Here is a 19,034-nt window from a genome sequence, read left to right on the forward strand (position 1 = left end):
GTGCAGTATGTAAGGGATGATGCAAAGCCAGGTGTTCATTCTTCCAAAACAAAGCCCGTCAGGCTGGTCAGGACCCTGATGCAAAGTGGGCTATGGAAGTCCTGTCTCAGCCTGAAGGGATACATTTTGTAGCAGTGACAAGCTGGCAGTTACGTTGACCTGCTTATTCCGCATCTAACGACTAGAACAAATAAATTATCTAAAAAGAGTATTAAAGCCACAGCCCTGAATTCTGGTGAAACGTTCTTATTTGAGTTTAACAGCCAAAGAAATCCCTTCTGTGCTCCTGAAGCAACATGCTGATTGGGCGGAATAGTGTATTGCTCAGTCCGAGCCACCTGCACTGTGCACACACAACACAGGAGATAGTTTGAGCGCACACACTAGATAGACAGCAAGAGGTATGTGAGGAGAATAACACCAAATTGAAGGACTGTAGGGGAGAACGGGGTAAGTTGTCACACGGGTTGGTTGTCACACTCATTATATCTCGCCACCAAAAGAAGCTGTCTCCAGAATTTTGGTATGGAAATGTCTAGAATTGGGATCAGAGCTCACCTATACAGTCTTTTCTGGAGTAAGAGAGCTGAACTCCAGTCACCAGTCAAATTGAAAGTAGTTAGCTCCTCAGGTTTTTCTTCTAGGCTTTTACACAATGGGTTTATAACAAAACAATTGTTACCCTTAAAAACTGTGATGGGAAAGCTATAGTTTAGATTGTTGTTTGCTAGGTCACTAGTTGTTAGATGGTTGTTAGCCTTGATCCTAGCAAGAAATTCCAGGTGGGGTTGGTTGTCACGTTTTCTTTGGGGATGGTTGTCACATGGGTTATTACAGTGCATGAAATGCCCTGTATTGTTATTCCTAGGCTTCTTCTTCTTCTTCTTCTTCTTCTTGTTACCTTTTTCTGCGATTAATTCAGCCCGAACCGCTTAACGTAGAAACTTCATTCAAACTTTGTCGCGTAGGTCTTGTAAACGACACTTATGCTATATATTTTTCACTTTTCTAAACTTTATACTTTTTAAGATATTAAAGAAAAACGAATATAAATTTCTCCCATTGACTTACATTGGGCCATTATGACATCATAATAGGGTCTTTAAACTGGCTTGCACCTGTGCTTTACTGACAGCTGCGCCAAATCAAAGGAACCTCTTCTCTCTCTGTCCCTCTCAATTTAACTGTAACTAGGAACATTAAGACACCATCCATTCTCAATTTTTTTTCTCTCCATCTTTCTCTCTCAGTCTACTTTCTCTCACACTCAATCTCTCTTCTTCACTCTATTTTTATCTCCTTTTTTCAATATTTTCACTCTCTTTTTCTCTTTCACTCTTCTTTCCTTCTTCCACTCATCTTTCCTTCTTTCACTTTTCTATCCTTTCTTCACTCTCCTTTCTTCTTTCCTTCTTCAACTATTATTTCCTTCTTTCACTCTTCTTTCCTTTCTTCACTCTTCTTTCTTTCCTTCTTCCACTCTTCTTTCCTTTCTTCTTTCCTTCTTTCTTTTCTTCTTCCTTTCCTAACTTTTGCATTTCATGCACTGGTATTTCCTTCAGGAAATGCATTTTCTAGTTTGTTTTGTTCTTCATGTTGTTGTATAGGCTGGCCTAAAGATGTGTTTCCTGTTCATGTTCCTTGCTCATTTTGTGTTAAGATGCATTAATGTATTTGACAACTTGTCAATGCAATTACACCTGTAAAATTTAGTTTTGCCTTCTTGCCTTCTTTTTAAGATTTTTCCCATTAAAATAACCTTGTGACAAACAACCCATAGTGTGTGACAACCGTTCCCATGATAGGGTTTGTTGTCACAATGTTTCAGAGTGTCATTGTTAGTTAATTACCTCTTTGTTACAATGAGTTGGAAAATGAGAGGGATACACATTTCAAGCCAACACCTTAAGCTTCAATTTAATGTAGGAATGACTATTGAAAGATGTTTTGATGATGAGCAATTCACACTAGAGGAAAAAAGTGTGTCAACTAATCCCGTTCTCCCCTACCTTTAATTTGGAACATTTTATTATAATCTTCCTGCTTGCTCACTGAGTGACTTTGATGACACATAATTTTCACTTCAGCATGCTGTTATTCAAAGCTTTATCAGTCACAATTTATTCAGCTTATTGGTCTTAAATTGATCAATTTACCTATTATAATCGATGAGGTAAAAAAACCCACTAGCAATCAGCAGTTGATTGGCAAAAAAATAAACAGATGAGAGAAGGAAGGAGGGAGGAAGAGAATCCGAAAAATCCTGAAAAATTGACTGGACTCAAGAATGAAAATAAACGCAAAGCATATTAACCATTCTTGAAATATTCTGAGACATATATTGTACATTACTTGAAAGTGAATAACCCAGGGCTGAGTGTTGTCCATCGGCCAGCTATGCGTGTTTGTGCCTGATTATCACGTTGGGTCATAGTTGTGTTCTTCATGCAGAGAGAAAACCAAATTTTAGGGTATTTTGCTAGACTTATGGCTGTTAAACCTAAAATAGAATATAATGCCTACTTTATTGCTTTAAAAAATCGTACTACTATTCAATTGCAATTAAAACACATAAAGAAACGTACCGGACGGCCCTTGCAATCCAACCAAATGTGTAGGTCTGGTTGCTCTAAACTTACAAAAAAACCTGCAGGATTTCCTGCCTCATCCCGTCCATCCATCATGAATCCTCTAATACCAATATCTGAGATCAGAGCCACTGCAAAAGTGAGCAGAAGTGAGAGCGCAAATGAAGAATACTACACAATTAGCAGCTGTAAGTAAGTTTTCACTGTGTGCAGTCCAAGTAAAAACAGCCGGGGGGCAATAGGCTAAAGGTATGTATACTCATTTGTTAATCATAAAGCATAATCTGAATGTTACTAAACGTTGTTGTTGTTACAGCCTTACCTTCCACCTCATCACCTGCATTAAGATGGACATAATCAAAAAATTCCCTCCCATTATGTACAATTTTAATTTGGAATGGCCACGGCCCATCTCCAGGTGCTCCAAAGGTATGATCGAAGTCCATATTTTCACAAAATGGCCCAAGCCTATCTCCTTCAGAGTAACAAGACACTTTTCCCAGCAGCAGAAAGCTCAGGAATAGTCCAGCTTTCAACATCTGAGAAAATAAAGAAAATAAATAGTCCTATGAGTCACACAGGACACAGACGACTTCATGCCTTTCTCAAAACTGACAAGCGAACACAAATTTACACACAGAATTGCAAAACAAACTGAACAAATTTTAAGGGGAATCATTACGATTATGATCTATAATTATTGTGATTATTATTAAGAAGCATGATTAAAGCCCACAAGGGATGACACCAATAAAGTTACAGCATACGTCAAATTAATTCATAAATAACATTGGCAGGGATGTTTATGATTTCGAGTCGACAACAGAAATAAGGCCAGTTATTTTAAGGTTTAATTGTTGAATAATTCCTCATTCATCATTCTATTCCATGTGTCCATCCAGGCAAATTGGTGGTTTCAAATGTATTATTTTTTTTTTAAACATATATTAAGTAATTTCTTTGTAATCATCCAAAAATAATGTCAATAAGTGTATGGGTATTTTTTTCAAGTAGGCCACTGTGCAATGCATTGAGTGGGCAACGCGCCGTGTATTGAGTGGGCAGCGCGCCGTGTATTAAATGGTCCGACAGACCAGTCCGCCCCTACTAGATAGTCGCAGTAAACAGTAAATAAGCAACAATACAGTCAATACCATATATGGAAAATGTAACACTGACGCGAGGAAGCCACATTGAGTATGGCATTGTATTGCACTCTGTGATGCATAAGTAGCCTAATTACAGTTTAGTTAATCGTGAAGTGCAGAAGTCACTGTAAAATGGACACATTTAGTGAACTACAGTTTTTTGTTGACCAGTTGTTTGCTTATATAGCCTATGGCATAGGCCTACAATCGAAATCTGAAATCGGCAGTGGCGAAATATATTAGCTGTTCAAATATAGAAACATGAGTCATGACGAACAGGTGAATGATGAAAACTATCCACTTAACCATTGAGAAGACGTCACCAAAAGTAGACAAGTTTACAATCCTAGGATAACATTATCGAAATTTAAAGTTACTTCATTACCTTTTCGAGCTTCCGTGCCTTAATAAAGGGTTTCTGTTGAGAGTCTATGACCGCAGACACGGGTATGGAGTAAAGAGTAAATGGTAGACTTGGATTTCCCCGAGGGCGGCTGTCGCTGCCAAATGTGAGGACCCGCCTGATGTGAGTCCGCATGCGCAAACTTTGCGATACTATTGTAGTACAACGAGCCAGGTAATGCTGGTGGTGTAGGCCATAGACATGTATAGACACGTTCGTGTGTGTGTTAACAACGTTTCGCTCATGACTTATTGACCAGGAAACTTCATATCTGTGAATTTCTTTCCATCTTTACAATAGTGATTGCGGGGCATACAAATGTTAACAAATGCAGTATAACATATTTTACCTCAAATTAAAATACTCAGCTTTCTTACATATTATTCACTAATATTTCATGTTATTGTCCAGGGCCTCGTTTCCCGAACGCGCACTTAGCCTAAAAAGCACTTGAAATCGAGGATTCCTACGTTGCAGACGGGTTTCCCAACGCCACACTTAGCTTAAGTGTATCTTTCGTTGAGAAGAATTCTACGTGTGGTCAGGACCAGTAGTAACTTCACACTTAGCGATTTAATCCACCAGGGGTGTCGTTCGGCCTATTGTAGAAGAAATCCAAACGATGTTTCTGTGTATAGCACATCATGAGAATGTCATTGTTTCACCTGCCTATTCCCATCAAAATAGAAATAAAGAATATTGAGTATTTGAAAATAAAGATTAGGCTATACAAAACTAGTGCAGTGCCCGTAGGAATTATGCATTCTGTAGTGTTAGCAGACGGGCTGTTGGGTAGTGTAATGGCAAGACATATTTGCACTCCACATAGGTACAGGTTACACTGAAGTATTATTGTGATGCATGTTTCCTTTTCATTAAGAAATGTGTTAATGGTAGCCTTTTTGGAGAGTTACCAACAAATAAAGTTTGAGATTATGTAGTAGCATTGCCCTGTTGGAAAAAACACTTCTCAGAGTTGGGGAACATTGTCAGAGCAAAAGGAAGCAAGTTTTTCTTCCGGGGCAACGTTGTACTTTGCCTGGCTGAGGTTTGTAAAAGACCATAAGGATTGAAAAAAGCGGACTGGAGGTTCTTCTAAGTTCGTCTTCTCTGATGAGTCCAATTTCACAGTAGGTGCAAGACTCTGTGGCTTGTAGGCCTCTCCAGGTCTCCGTCTAACCATCAGACGACCATGTGTTGGGCAAAGCTGAAAATTGGACTCATCAGAGAAGACGAACTAGAAGACCCTCCAGTCCGCTTTGGTTCAATCCTTATGGTCTTTTACAAACCTCAGCCAGGCAAAGTACAACGTTGTCCCGGAAGAAAAACTTGCTTCCTTTTGCTCTGACAATGTTCCCCAACTCTGAGAAGTGTTTTTTCCAACAGGGCAATGCTCCATGCCACACAGCAAGGCCAGTAAGGGTGTGGATGGAGTACCACCAGATCAGGACCCTGTCATGGCCAGCCCAATTTCGAGACCTGAATCCCATAAAAAACCTCTGAAATGTGATCAAGAGGAAGATGGATGGTCACAAGCCATGAAAAGAAGCCGAGCTGCTTGAATTCTTGCGCCAGGAGTAGCATAAAGTCACCCAACGGCAATGTGAAAGACTGGTGGAGAGCATGCCAAGACACATGAAAGTTGTGATTTTAAATCAAGGTTATTCCACCAAATATTGATTTCTGAACTCTTCCTAAGTTAAAGCATTAGTATTGTGTAGTTTAAAAATTAATATGAGCTTGTTTTCTTGGCATTATTCGAGATCTGAAGACACTGCATCTTTTTTGCTATTTTGACCAATTGTCATTTTTCTGCAAATAAATGATCTAAATGACAATATTTTTATTTGAAATTTGGTAGGAATGTTGCCAATAGGTTATAGAATAAAACAAAAATGTACATTTTACTTTAACACATACAAATAAATAGTAAAACCAGAGAAACTGATAATTTTGAAGTGGTCTCTTAATTTTTTCCGTGGCTGTATGTATACAACTGTGTAGGGCACGAAACAACCACCTAGCTATAAAGCTACCATATAAGCCAATGGAGTGGTGGCATAAGCGCTAAATGTGCCATCAAACTACTGTTTGAAAGCTTCAGTAAAGACCTGCATACTCTGCATTGGTCGCGTAGCACATTTCCGATCAAACCGAGTCATTATAAACATATAAAAAGTTGTGTAGATAGCTTTATTAATGTAAAATATTCAACTGCATCCACTACATAGTCTCAAACTTTATTTGTTGGTAACAAATTCAAAAAGGCTACCATTAACACATTTCTTAATGAAAAGGAAACATGCATCACAATAATACTTCAGTGTAACCTGTACCTATGTGGAGTGCAAATATGTCTTGCCATTACACTACCCAACAGCTCTACGTCTGCTTACACTACAGAATGCATAATTCCTATGGGCACTGCACTAGTTTTGTATAGCCTAATCTTTATTTTCAAATACTCAATATTCTTTTTTTCTATTTTGATGGGAATAGGCAGGTGAAACAATGACATTCTCATGATGTGCTATACACAGAAACATCGTTGCAAAATATACATCGTGCAAATATATATGTATACAACTGTGTAGGGCACGAAACAACCACCTAGCTATAAAGCTACCATATAAGCCAATGGAGTGGTGGCATAAGCGCTAAATGTGCCATCAAACTACTGTTTGAAAGCTTCAGTAAAGACCTGCATACTCTGCATTGGTCGCGTAGCACATTTCCGATCAAACCGAGTCATTATAAACATATAAAAAGTTGTGTAGATAGCTTTATTAATGTAAAATATTCCTCGCTTCAAGTAGCCATGTTTTTTTTTTTTTAATTCCCCTTTCTTCCGAACGATGGTCGAACGACGCCCCTGGTGGATTAAATCGCTAAGTGTGAAGTTACTACTGGTCCTGACCACACGTAGAATTCCTCTCAACGAAAGATACACTTAAGCTAAGTGTGGCGTTAGGAAACCCGTCTGGAACGTAGGAATCCTCTTACGAGCGATTTCAAGTGCTTTTTAGGCTAAGTGCGCGTTCGGGAAACTGGGCCCAGGGTCTCGTTTCCCGATAACGACGTATCTTAACGGCCTACGTGGATTTTCGCGACATCGTACACTAAGTAACACTTTCTATGTACGTGCGTTTCCCAACCATCAACTTAAAGTCAGGTGCACGAGCGCAACGTGCACGAGTTCTTAAGTAGCTCTTAGGAGCTGTTTACGTCAGGTTAACCTGTTTACGTTAATTGCTGTGAAATTAGCTAGCCTATGCGTGCATCGAACGTGCATTGTGCACTGAATTCGGGGCGGGGATAGTAACGCCATCTCCAGCAAAGTAGCCTATTTAAACTGTGTTCCCATTGTAAGGACATTTATTACGATCTGTCTGAGAGTGGGCTGTCAAAGCTAGCATCATCGAAGTCATACAGTACAGTAGGCTACATACATTTAATAAAATTAACCTACATTTGAGTCCAACTGCATGACCATTCTTACCCTACACTTACCCTTACAATAAAGAAGTGATCCTATTTCAACCATAACTTCATTTTAAATAATGTCTTTCTTTATGACATTTAGTTTATAGTTTAGACAGCAACGTTGACATCTACAGTATATTCAACTGCATCCACTACATAATCTCAAACTTTATTTGTTGGTAACTCTCCTAAAAGGCTACCATTAACACATTCCTTAATGAAAAGGAAACATGCATCACAATAATACTTCAGTGTAACCTGTCCCTATGTGGAGTGCAAATATGTCTTGCCATTACACTACCCAACAGCCCTACGTCTGCTAACACTACAGAATGCATAATTCCTACGGGCACTGCACTAGTTTTGTATAGCCTAATCTTTATTTTCAAATACTCAATATTCTTTATTTCTATTTTGATGGGAATAGGCAGGTGAAACAATGACATTCTCATGATGTGCTATACACAGAAACATCGTTTGGATTTCTTCTACAATAGGCCGAACGACACCCCTGGATAAGGTGTCGAGGGGGTTGAAGCGTACGTCATGCGTGACTGTATGAGCTATGAAACTAGCGATTTAAAAAAAAGTTTCAATGAAGAACATAGTTGCAAATATATATGTATACAACCATATAGCTATAAAGCTACCATATAAGCCAATGGAGTGGTGGCATAAGCGCTAATTGTGCCATAAAACTACTGTTTGAAAGCTTCAGTTAAGACCGACATACTCTGCATTGGTCGCGTAGCACATTTCAGATCAAACCGAGTCATTATAAACATATAAAAAGTTGTGTAGATAGCTTTATTAATGTAAAATATTCCTCGCTTCAAGTAGCCATGTTTTTTTTTTTTAATTCCCCTTTCTTCCGAACGACGGTCGAACGACGCCCCTTGTGGATTAAATCGCTAAGTGTGAAGTTACTACTGGTCCTGACCACAAGTAGAATTCTTCTCAACGAAAGATACACTTAAGCTAAGTGTGGCGTTGGGAAACCCGTCTGCAACGTAGGAATCCTCTTACGAGCGATTTCAAGTGCTTTTTAGGCTAAGTGCGCGTTCGGGAAACGAGGCCCAGTAGTTGAAGGCTGTGGTAGTAAAACTTACTTTGGTAAGTTTAGTATTTGATTGTGATTGAGGTCGTGGACAATACTTTTTGCTGTTTAATTTTACGTCATTGATAGTATTTGACACAAGTGTTTACAGACCTTTTCCCCGCCTGGTAGGCTAGTAACAAGCACAGTAACTCTGCCAGATAAAGCATCAATAGATCTCTCTCTCCCTCCCTCATAGAAAAGCACCATCTGATGTTTTATTAACACTCAGTCACATTCAGTCTTCCATAATGATAAAGTAAGGGTGTTGTGTACTCAGACTGTATTTAACATTCAACAAACCTAACTTCTCATTGTGCATGATATGTTACGGAAGATGACTCCTCTTGGTCAAGCAGCTGACCCAACATGAGTAAGGGGTTAGATATCCCAGTGTAAAGCCAGCAAAGATGTAAGTTGACAACCGTATACGGAGACTTAACTGTTGAGGTTCATCCTTAAGACAATTCGATTGTTATGACTGTTATGGACTAAAATCAAGGAGTGTGCCTTTGATGCACAACATGATTTTGTATTCTGTGACCACATTGCATCTTGTCTGCATTATAATACAGTAGTCTTTTCTGATCACTTTTTGTATCATTTGATTCCTCTGTGACAGACTGTGTTTTCTGACAGAAACACAGACATTATTGCACCGTTGCAAAGCCTTTGCTGGTAATTTGTGAATTTTTAAATTGAACAGACAGGCCATGATTATATGAGGATCTTTGGTGTACATGACACATTTGTTGGAACTTACAGTCTCATAAAACATTGAAAGTCATGTCCACATCATGCAGGTAGGCAAACGATTCCTTTTAAGGGTTGGTTCCACTTTCAAGAACTAAAACTGAATAAAAAGCTTTGTGTTATTACAGCAACATATTTCTGGTGGGTTAAGTTAGTTCTGGTAGGAGAATGCAAAGCCTGTTTTTATTAGCAGGATACATAAACTTGCTGAACATCTTCATGGCAGGCTTAAATATCTTTGCCATTCTTAATTGTGAACTTACCCAATTACTGAGAGAAACAAAACATTTGTTTTCAGCAGTATTGCCCTCTGGTGGTGACCAGACCCCACTGTCCACAAAAGCGGAAGAAGCAGTGAGAGAGGTATGTCCTGTTCTTGGAAAGGTTCATGAATGGTTAATGCATCTATTTTAAATTATTTTTTGATGTATTTATTTCCTGATTACAGAGACCATGAGAGTCTCAGAGATATTTTGTTTCTTCAGAGAATCTACATTAGCACTAGTAATCAGACTGAAAAACCAGAAGCTTTGTGAATTCCCTTTACTCAGAGTAGCTTTGAACAGTGCAAGCATATACAAGAATGTTTTCTGCAGTTGCGCAAATAGTAAAGGGAGCTTAACACTAGGAAATACATTTGCTGTCTCACTGTGACTTTCTAGTAACTTTCTGTGAGTATATATTTAGAGGAAATGTTTTTTTAGACTTTGTTGGTCTTCATCTGGTACACACTGTGTTGACTGCGTATTTCCACTCCTAAAGGGACAACCTGCTAAAACGAGGTGACTATCTTGGAGCAAGAATAATCAAAAGAAGGTGCAGTACTTTAATTTACAAACGTCAAAGAGCCAGACAGTGTAGACAAGACACAACTTACCTAGATTGGTCAACAACAAAAATATGTTATATATAATGATGAACAAAAAAATTGTGTGTATTTCTTTTAAACTGTTCCCTGCATTTGGATGCATTTAGAAGCACTAGAAAAATATATAATCAATGAAATTTGAATAAATATTTACCTTTCATTGTTCCTTGACAATGACATGGTTATATAAGTGCTGTCATAGCTCTCTATTTTAACTAAGTTTAATTTATTATGATTGAATAAATATGCTGACTGGATGATAATATGACAACCTTTGATAAATCTGATTACATTTCAATCATTATTTTATTTTCTGTCAAATGTGAACTGTAGATGAAACGGGGAAAGTTTAGATACTATTCCAAAGTTTTTGCCAGTGTAGACCATAAGAGAACCATACCAACTATTCACCTTTAGATCCCTGTCTCCTCCAGCCACTGAAACTGCACTGGCATCACAAAGTTCAGAGCCAGACCTGATTTGGTCTATGTGTCCGAGATCTTTTTCATAAACACCCTTTTAAAAAGCCTTCTGGTTTAACAGATGGACCAACAGTGGATTGAGATGGCAGCTCTGGGCCGGCCCCTGTACGCTGGGATGCTTTACGACTGCCGGAATGACTCTTACATCCCCGGTGAGTAAGCGCCTTTGAGCTTGCATGTAGAATCTCTTATCTCTGCAGAGCAGCATGATGCTGCTAAAATTAAGAGAGGCAACTATGGTTAAACCTGAATGTCATAGAAACAGTTGAATATCCTCTTGACACCAGGGTTGAGAGAACAGAATTAGAATCACAGTTGACATGCAGAAGAAAATGTAGGCTACTCTATATTATATTTATCTCTGAATGGTGTGTTTTGTGAAAGCTTGCATAAGGCCTGTGCAAATCACTTGGTAAACAGTAATGTTTTGTCTCAGGAATGCTGAGCAGGTGCAATCAAATCAAATCAAACTTTATTTGTACGGCGCATTTCATACACGAAGGTAACACAACGCGCCTCACAGTAGGAAAGAAAAAGGGGGGAGGGGAGGTTAGAAACACTTGTTAAGAGACACAGATAGGTAAATAGTACTTATAACAATACAATATACTTCAAAGCTTTTATTATGACGTACTAAAGCATTTTCAATAAGGTCTTCATTACTTGTTATTCCTTCCCTAAATCAATATACTAGGGGTCACTCTGTGGGACTCAGTTGCCCTGAAGACAGACCTGGACACTCACATCAAACCAAACACCTCCTTCAACATCAGCACTTTGGACAGCATCAGCGAGAAGACCAAGCAGCTGGATATCAGCTCCTCTCTGAAGGCCAGTGTTCTGGGCGGCCTGGTGGAGGTGTCGGGTTCGGCCCAGTACCTGAAGGACCAGACGAGCTCCCTGCTGCAGAGTCGCATCACCTTGCAGTATGGCCAGACTGTACGCTTCGAGCAGCTCACCATGACACACCTGGGCCAGGTAAAGTACCCGCAGGTCTTCGAGCAGAAGTCTGCCACACACGTGGTGGTGGCAGTACTCTATGGCGCCCAGGCCTTCTTCGTGTTCGATAAGCAGACACGATCGACTGAGGCCAAGCGAAAGATGGACGCCAAGCTGCAGGGGGTGCTGCAGAAGATGCCCCAGCTGTCGGCTGACTGGGACGGGGCTGCCAAGTTCACTGCCAATGAAAAGGAAGAACTGAAGACCTTCACCTGCACCTTCTACGGCGACTACCAGCTCAAGAAGATGCCCACCAACTTCGAGGAGGCCGTGCAGGTGTACAAGGAGCTGCCCACCATGCTGGGGGAGAAAGGCGAGATGGCCATTCCCATCCGCGTCTGGCTGCTGCCGCTGGCCACCCTGGAGCCCCGCGCCGCCCGCCTGGAGCACATGATCCGCAGCATGAGCATCTCGGAAGTGGAGTCAGCCGTGGAGGGCCTGGGCACTGCACTGAAGCAGTGTGCGGACCTGCTGCAGGACCCACTCCTGAGCCAGCTAGGCAACGTTCAGGAACGGCTTACAAAAGTCCAGGAGCTGCTGCACCAATACACGGTTTCGTTCCGCCGCAAGCTGGCCGAGCTGCTGCGGGCCGTGCGTGGAGGGGAGCGGGAGGAGAGCGCCCTGGATGAGGCCCTACAGGCCCACCTGGCGTCACCGTTTAGCAGGCAACGGATGCAGAACTGGCTAAACGATAAATCCTCGGAGGCCAAGGTGCTGGGGCTGTATGTGCGCAGCCTCAGCAGCATGACCACTGTGTGCTCGGCCCAGCAGCTGGAGGAGTTCTGTCTGGATCCACAGAAGGAGACGGTCATCTCCTTCTCCTTCACCTCGGTGGACCTCCACGAGCCTTACCTGGAGCAGCTCAGGGTCTACCTGAACCACCACCATGAGCCCGTCACAGGGTCCACAGCAGTGGACGGGCCCGGGGTTCTGCTGCAACAACAAAAGCCGTGGTTCTGCTGCAACAACATCTCCAAGGTGATGCGCGAACAGCTCCGCATCTTCACAGAGCTAATGGAGGCCAACCGTGGAGAAGGGGTGCGCTCTATCACCTGCGCCCTAGCCGATGCCTCACGGCCTGGGGCCGACATCCACCTCTTCCACAGGGGTGTCCGCATACTCCCACTGAGCCTGGATGCCCCTGAGCCTGCCGAGGTGACGGATCTGCAGCGCAGCACCGTCACCCTCCAGCTTCCCAAGCCACCGGCCGGGGCGGTGCGCTACCGACTGGAGCTTGCGGAGAGGGAAGGGAATCCCGACGAACCGCCAGGTCCACAACAGCACATCAAGTGGACTAGCATGGAGACCCAGGGCATGCCCAACACATGGACATTCTCAGACCTGAACCAACGCAGGGTGTACTTGTTCAGGTACAGGGCTGTCACTGATGTTCTGGTGGGTCTTGCCAGTAAAGTGACCCAGTTCCAAACAAAAGGGTATTTTCATTAGTTCTATTACAACTTTTAATCAAATAATAATAATAATAATAATAATAATAACAACAATAATAATACTAATGTATGTATTATTATTGTTGTTGTTTTTATTATTATTATTATTATTATTGACAACATAACATGTGTAAATCAGTTCAGAGCACAGACTGATAGAATCATGTAGTATGGACTGGTATAGGATGGAGAAACTGTGCTAAAGTCAGAGAGAGAATCAGGTGAGAATGAGCAGGTCTGATTTAAAAAGGGATGCTGATGAGAAGATGAGGGGGATAGAGAAAAAGAGCCATTGCCAGTCGCTTCCAATTCATTCAGAAAAACACTCACATACTAGAGTCAGTATTCATATTTTGTGGTTACATTTAGCACATAGTTAAATCCAAAGCAATTTACATGCAATTACAATGTTGAATTTGTGTTGAATTGTTACCCTGAAGACCATTTACTTAATCATTTGCAGAAAGTAGTCAACTCATTTTTTGCAACTCAGAGAGATTTTAAAATAAACTTAAATGAATATCTGAATTGCCGGGTTTAAGTGCCCGTCACTGTGAATAGGGTTGCAATGTTTTACGAGCTACAAATGAGGAACTTCTCTATTTGTCCACCAGGGTGTATTAACTGCCTTTTTGTATGGTTTCCTTCTGTCATTAGGTTGTTTTGCTTTGTTTGCTTGTTCTCTTATTTGATCAAATAAATATGTATTTATTTGACCTTTGATCTGTGTGGGGTGCATTTCTAGAATGTGGACATGAATGGTAAACTAATCATGTTTAGATTTCATATATGGCCAAGTGAAAATTCTCGCTAGACTTTTTATACATTTACTGTAGAGGCTTTTTACACTCGCACAGTTCTGCTCTACATTTCAGTTCCCTTCTTAACTTCTGCCTCTGACGGTAATTGTTGTAATACACAAATGATACCTTTGACCACTGCTGCTTTTTAACCTTTACATGAGTATTCAGATATTCAAAACAATAAAAATATTCTGGTGTGTACTTTTCACATGTGGATGTCAATTCCTAAACATATAATGTATAGACAATTTAATTAGGAAATATAAGATGTACTGACAATGATATATGATATTATTATACAACGTAACAGAGGTGTTGTGATATGATTCCATGTTACAGCAGCATACAGGGCAGCAGAATTTCAACATGACACAGTCATGTTGCATATAATCTACTTGATGTGTTAAACTGAGAAGAAACAGAGTTTCACAGACAAAAACCATCCGTTAACATTCAGGATTTATTTGGATATGTTGCTCAGTATTACCCATGAGATACATCACTATCAACTCATCCCATAGTTTAATATTTGATAGTTTAAACAGACAACACTTCCTCTTCCTGCTAGAATTTTAAGAAAGCATAATGAGAGATAGGATGTGCAACTATAGGCTTAAACAGACTTATCATATGATATTGACAGTTCAGACAGGAAACTCTCAGAGTAAGTAAAAGATTTTATTAATGTAAGTACAAGGTAGTATGTTTGGTCATGGCGCCCTAGATCTGCTCAAGCTGCTGCTGCAAGATAAAGTTGCACATTGCAACTGCTGCAGCAAGATAAGTTGCACATTGCAACTGCTGCACAAGATAAAGCTGCACATTGCAACTGCTGCTTAAACACAATTTACACTGTAAATTACTGCCACAATAAATACAAGCAGGATTTAACGAAAACCCCCTTTAACTATAAGCAGATCTAGACAGGTGGAGCTGGGGAGGAGGAGGGAGCAAATAAGCGGCGTCATACTCAGGACTGAGTGAGCCTGGAGACCGGAGGATTTAAACTAGCGCGGGCGTATGAGAGCGAAGGTGATTGGATAGGTTGTGTTGTCACTAATTAGGGGCGTCTCTCCCATTTCCTGTATGAACTTGGTCATTTATCTTGTATTATAAAATGGTTCACAGTTTCACAAAATCTAGTCATTGTTTTACTTCTCAGTTGAAATAAACGATGAGAGATGAGAAAAGAAAATACATAAAAACAGTGTTATACATCACTGTCACTTTTAGATTGCAGGTTAGCTCTTAGTAGGTCACAAATTAACCATCTGTTATTATTCTGATTATGTTTACATTTTTCAGATTCCAGTTTAGAATGTTTTGTTTCTTTTGTCTTTGTGTGGGCTGATACAGTCATCTACAAAGAGTGGGAGCATGCTGCCCTTTTTCATTTTATATATGATGGAAATATTCAGGTGTTTAGCAAACTTTTTTTAGTTGAGTTTCATTTTCCAGATCAGATCTGATTCTTCTTGAAGAAAAATTAAGAAAAACATCTTTCCCCACAAACCACAATGGCGGCTGGTACGTGGGTCTAGTTCACTGGAAATCCTATTTTCATTATGCAAATGAGACTTGGTCTTTCAACAGCAAATGTGTACCTCAAATGACTATAGTAGTATCATTCACTGTAGGCATACTCATAGGCATTTAACAGTTTATTAATAGTTACACTGTAGAAAATACCAGCTCCAGTAAATCCTTTGTAAATCATCAAAGTCTGGTGTGGGTGAATGAATGTGGGCAGGGCATGGCACAGCAATCAGTACATAGACCCCTGCGATGGCAAAGCTACCATCCTTGTGCGCTGAGACTCCAAACTTGCCTGAGGTGGTGGCGAGATCTTATGGATAATCACTTTCAGATGCTTTCGAAACTTCACTCCAACGAAGGCGTAGAAAACGGGATTAAGGCAACAGTGCGAGAAGGCTATTAGCCGACACACGTAGTAGGCATAATCCACTCTGATGCTCACATTACAGTCATTAAAAGGATACAGGTCAGCCAAAGACTTTAGGAATATAACAATGTTGTATGGCGCCCATCCTACCAAAAACACAACCACAATGACAAAAATAAGCTTCACCGTCCTTATTTTCTTACTTGATGGGGACTTTATGACAGTCTGGAGTATCCTGGAGTAACAAAAACACATAATTCCAAATGCAATAAAGAAAAATGCATTTTGTTGATATGTTGCTGCCTTACTCCAATTTATGTCATCATACTGGCAGTGAGACGCGTTGTTGTGGATTTGAACTTTGTTGTGCAATGTTGCAGGCATGGCTGCTACCACGCTGAGTGCCCATACAAGGAGTGTCAAAGCAAACGCGAAATGTGTACGATTTTCACCACGGTCAGACAGGGGATACACTACTGCCCTGTACCTTTGTAGTGTCATCACCGTCAAAAACAAGACGCTACTGTAAAATCCAACATAAAAAACAAAATTAACCACCTTACAGGTCGTATCTCCAAGTGTCCATTCATGGCTATGATGATAGAATGCCCAGAAAGGTAAACCGAGGGTGAACATAAGATCCGACAGAGCCAAATTAAAGATAAAGCGGTTGGTCATGGATTTGAGATTCTCGTATTTGATCACGATCACAAGCACCAATAGATTCCCGAAGAGGCTGAGGATCGTCACAAGAAAGAAGATAATCGGTGTGGCAATGGAACCAAAGAAAATCACCTCTTCCTTGTTGCAGTCATCGTTAGGATAGTCGACATCATAGTAATTTGATGGCATATTTGTCGCCATTGTTTCTGAAAGGGCTTGGCCTACAACAAGACCGAAAAGCCAGTTGTTATATACAGACAAAATGGGAATGATATGTACAGAAACAAACTGCATAGCCTCTCATAATAATGACTTACTATCTTACAAGGTAATATTTCATAATTATGAGGTCAAAATCTCATAATGATGAGAAAATAATAAATTATGATGAGATAATGTACAATGGACCGGTGGGCCTACTGCTTCCATAGCTTTGCCCCAAACCTGACTACAAAGTCTCTGAAAGGTATCTGTTAGCATATAGGTTAGCTTGAAGGTTACTGTCACTACACGTATTTGCATAATAAAGAAGTTAAAGATATACTTGATATCCTCCTTTGTTCTCCCTGTAAAGTTCTATTGGCAAGCACATCAATGCTTTATTTGTTTAACTTACTGCTATATTTTCTCACTTCTTCATAATACAAATGATTTGCCTTTTACCCTTACTCCGTCTCCACACTTTTAATAATTCAATATTACATTTAGTTTACCCACATTATGTGTTAAGACAACCCCATATTGACGTTCTGCCATAAACCATTTGTCTCTGAGCATGCGTGATGTGCGCGACTTCCATCGTGTAGCGGACTGCAATCGTGCAGTAACAGTAACAACCTAGTTACTATACTGGTATAGCTGCTCAAAAAAGAAGGAAGCAACACATCATGCAAGCTGGGTGCACTATCTACAACCCCAAGAACATTAGGGTTGACATAGCTTATTAATAATATTACAATCTACATTACTCAATTACATTACAATTCCCACTGTCTAAAACCAAGAAAAAAATAAGGGTGGATTATATCAAATAGAGCCATTGCTCCTGTTATATCAAGTGTTGTGTTCTTTCTAATAAAGTCAAAGCAGATCTCTATATTTATATTGGTATCACAATTTAAACAGCATGCTAGCTATGAGTGGTATCCATAAACTTACATCATAAACACACAACTTTTTAGCTCCTTTTTTCGTCCATACGCTCCCAATCATCCCTTTTCAAAGTGATTTTACTGTCCTCCTGGCAGCCTAACCAACTCTGTTGTAAGCCTTGGGATCAGACTGCACAAAGGTGTTTTAGTTTACTGAAAAACTTTCAACAAACTATTTTTTGCAAAACCCTTTCATGCTTGGCTCTGTGTCGAATAACCCATATAATCACAGCCTCCCAACAACCTTAAGAAAAAAAATCTTATTGGTATGAGATTATGAATTAGAAAATCATTAGGTCTCCAGTTTATTCTTTGGTGAAAGCAATGCTTCTGTAGACATGATATCCTGTAGGCTGGCTATATGCACACACACACACACACACACACTCACACACACACACACACACACACACACACACACACACATACGGCCAGAATCAATATCTATTACAGTTCCTTTTCTCTTTCGCCCTCAATATCTCCTTTGTCTATTTTTAAAGGACCGCTTTTACATTTGTTATAGCCTAAGCCTGCGCTTGATTTTGTTCAACTGAAATAACCCCACTCCAGATCTAGAACATAGTTTTCATTTCCATCCATTGATTCAGGGATTGACCAAAAATATTTCCAAGACTTCAGCAGAATCCCACACTATTTGCTGCCTCTCACATTTTGTTAATTGCATTGTTATTTCGTGGGCAGCAGTTCTCTGTTCTCTCTCCTTGACAGTTGTGCAAAAACTAAGCTTACTTACATACATATATTAAAGAATACTATGATTTTGCATTATAATAGTATGGTAAAGATTATTCATAATTATCTCACCTTAGTTTTCACGAAAATGATACACTGAAGAAATTATCAAGTTGTTATCTCGCCTTTGTTTCCTTACTCCACCCGTTAGAAATATGCTTTTTCAGGTGCCTGTCCACTTGATTTACGATAGTCTTTCTCTTCCCCCTTCCATTAATACGGAACTGAATTAGCAAAATGCTGACGGGTAATTGGTTCGAGGCTGTTTGTCAGTTTTTTCCCCTTAATCTCTTTTGCATACTGTCTATCACACCCAATTTACTGTGCACTCACCTTCATAAATATAACACAGTATAGATGCAAGTTTGTGTCTGTTGCCTTGTTTGTGATACATTATTTAATTTGCACTTCACGTTGAAATGTCTTACTGTCGTAGACGCATTTATAATTTGATTTGATTCGGCGACGTCACTCCGTTTAGATTCATAAC

At 40.1% G+C, this 19,034-nt stretch overlaps 2 protein-coding genes across 2 annotated transcripts; one reads left to right on the forward strand and one right to left on the reverse strand.

The window, feature by feature from the left end:
- Window positions 1-10,882: 10,882 nt before the first annotated feature.
- On the forward strand, window positions 10,883-13,269 carry LOC308382475 (neoverrucotoxin subunit beta-like; the record flags this gene model as incomplete). Its single annotated transcript, XM_080860206.1, has 2 exons — window positions 10,883-10,973; window positions 11,516-13,269. The coding sequence occupies 2 exons, from the start codon at window positions 10,883-10,885 to the stop codon at window positions 13,267-13,269; spliced, it is 1,845 nt and encodes a 614-aa protein (XP_080716332.1).
- A 2,570-nt stretch (window positions 13,270-15,839) lies between these two features.
- xcr1a.1 (chemokine (C motif) receptor 1a, duplicate 1) lies at window positions 15,840-16,841 on the reverse strand (the record flags this gene model as incomplete). Its single annotated transcript, XM_080832738.1, has 1 exon — window positions 15,840-16,841. The coding sequence occupies one exon, from the start codon at window positions 16,839-16,841 to the stop codon at window positions 15,840-15,842; it is 1,002 nt and encodes a 333-aa protein (XP_080688864.1).
- Between the last annotated feature and the right edge of the window lie 2,193 nt (window positions 16,842-19,034).

Source organism: Sprattus sprattus, assembly GCF_963457725.1.
Source record: "Sprattus sprattus genome assembly, chromosome: 2".
Taxonomy (NCBI): domain Eukaryota; kingdom Metazoa; phylum Chordata; class Actinopteri; order Clupeiformes; family Clupeidae; genus Sprattus; species Sprattus sprattus.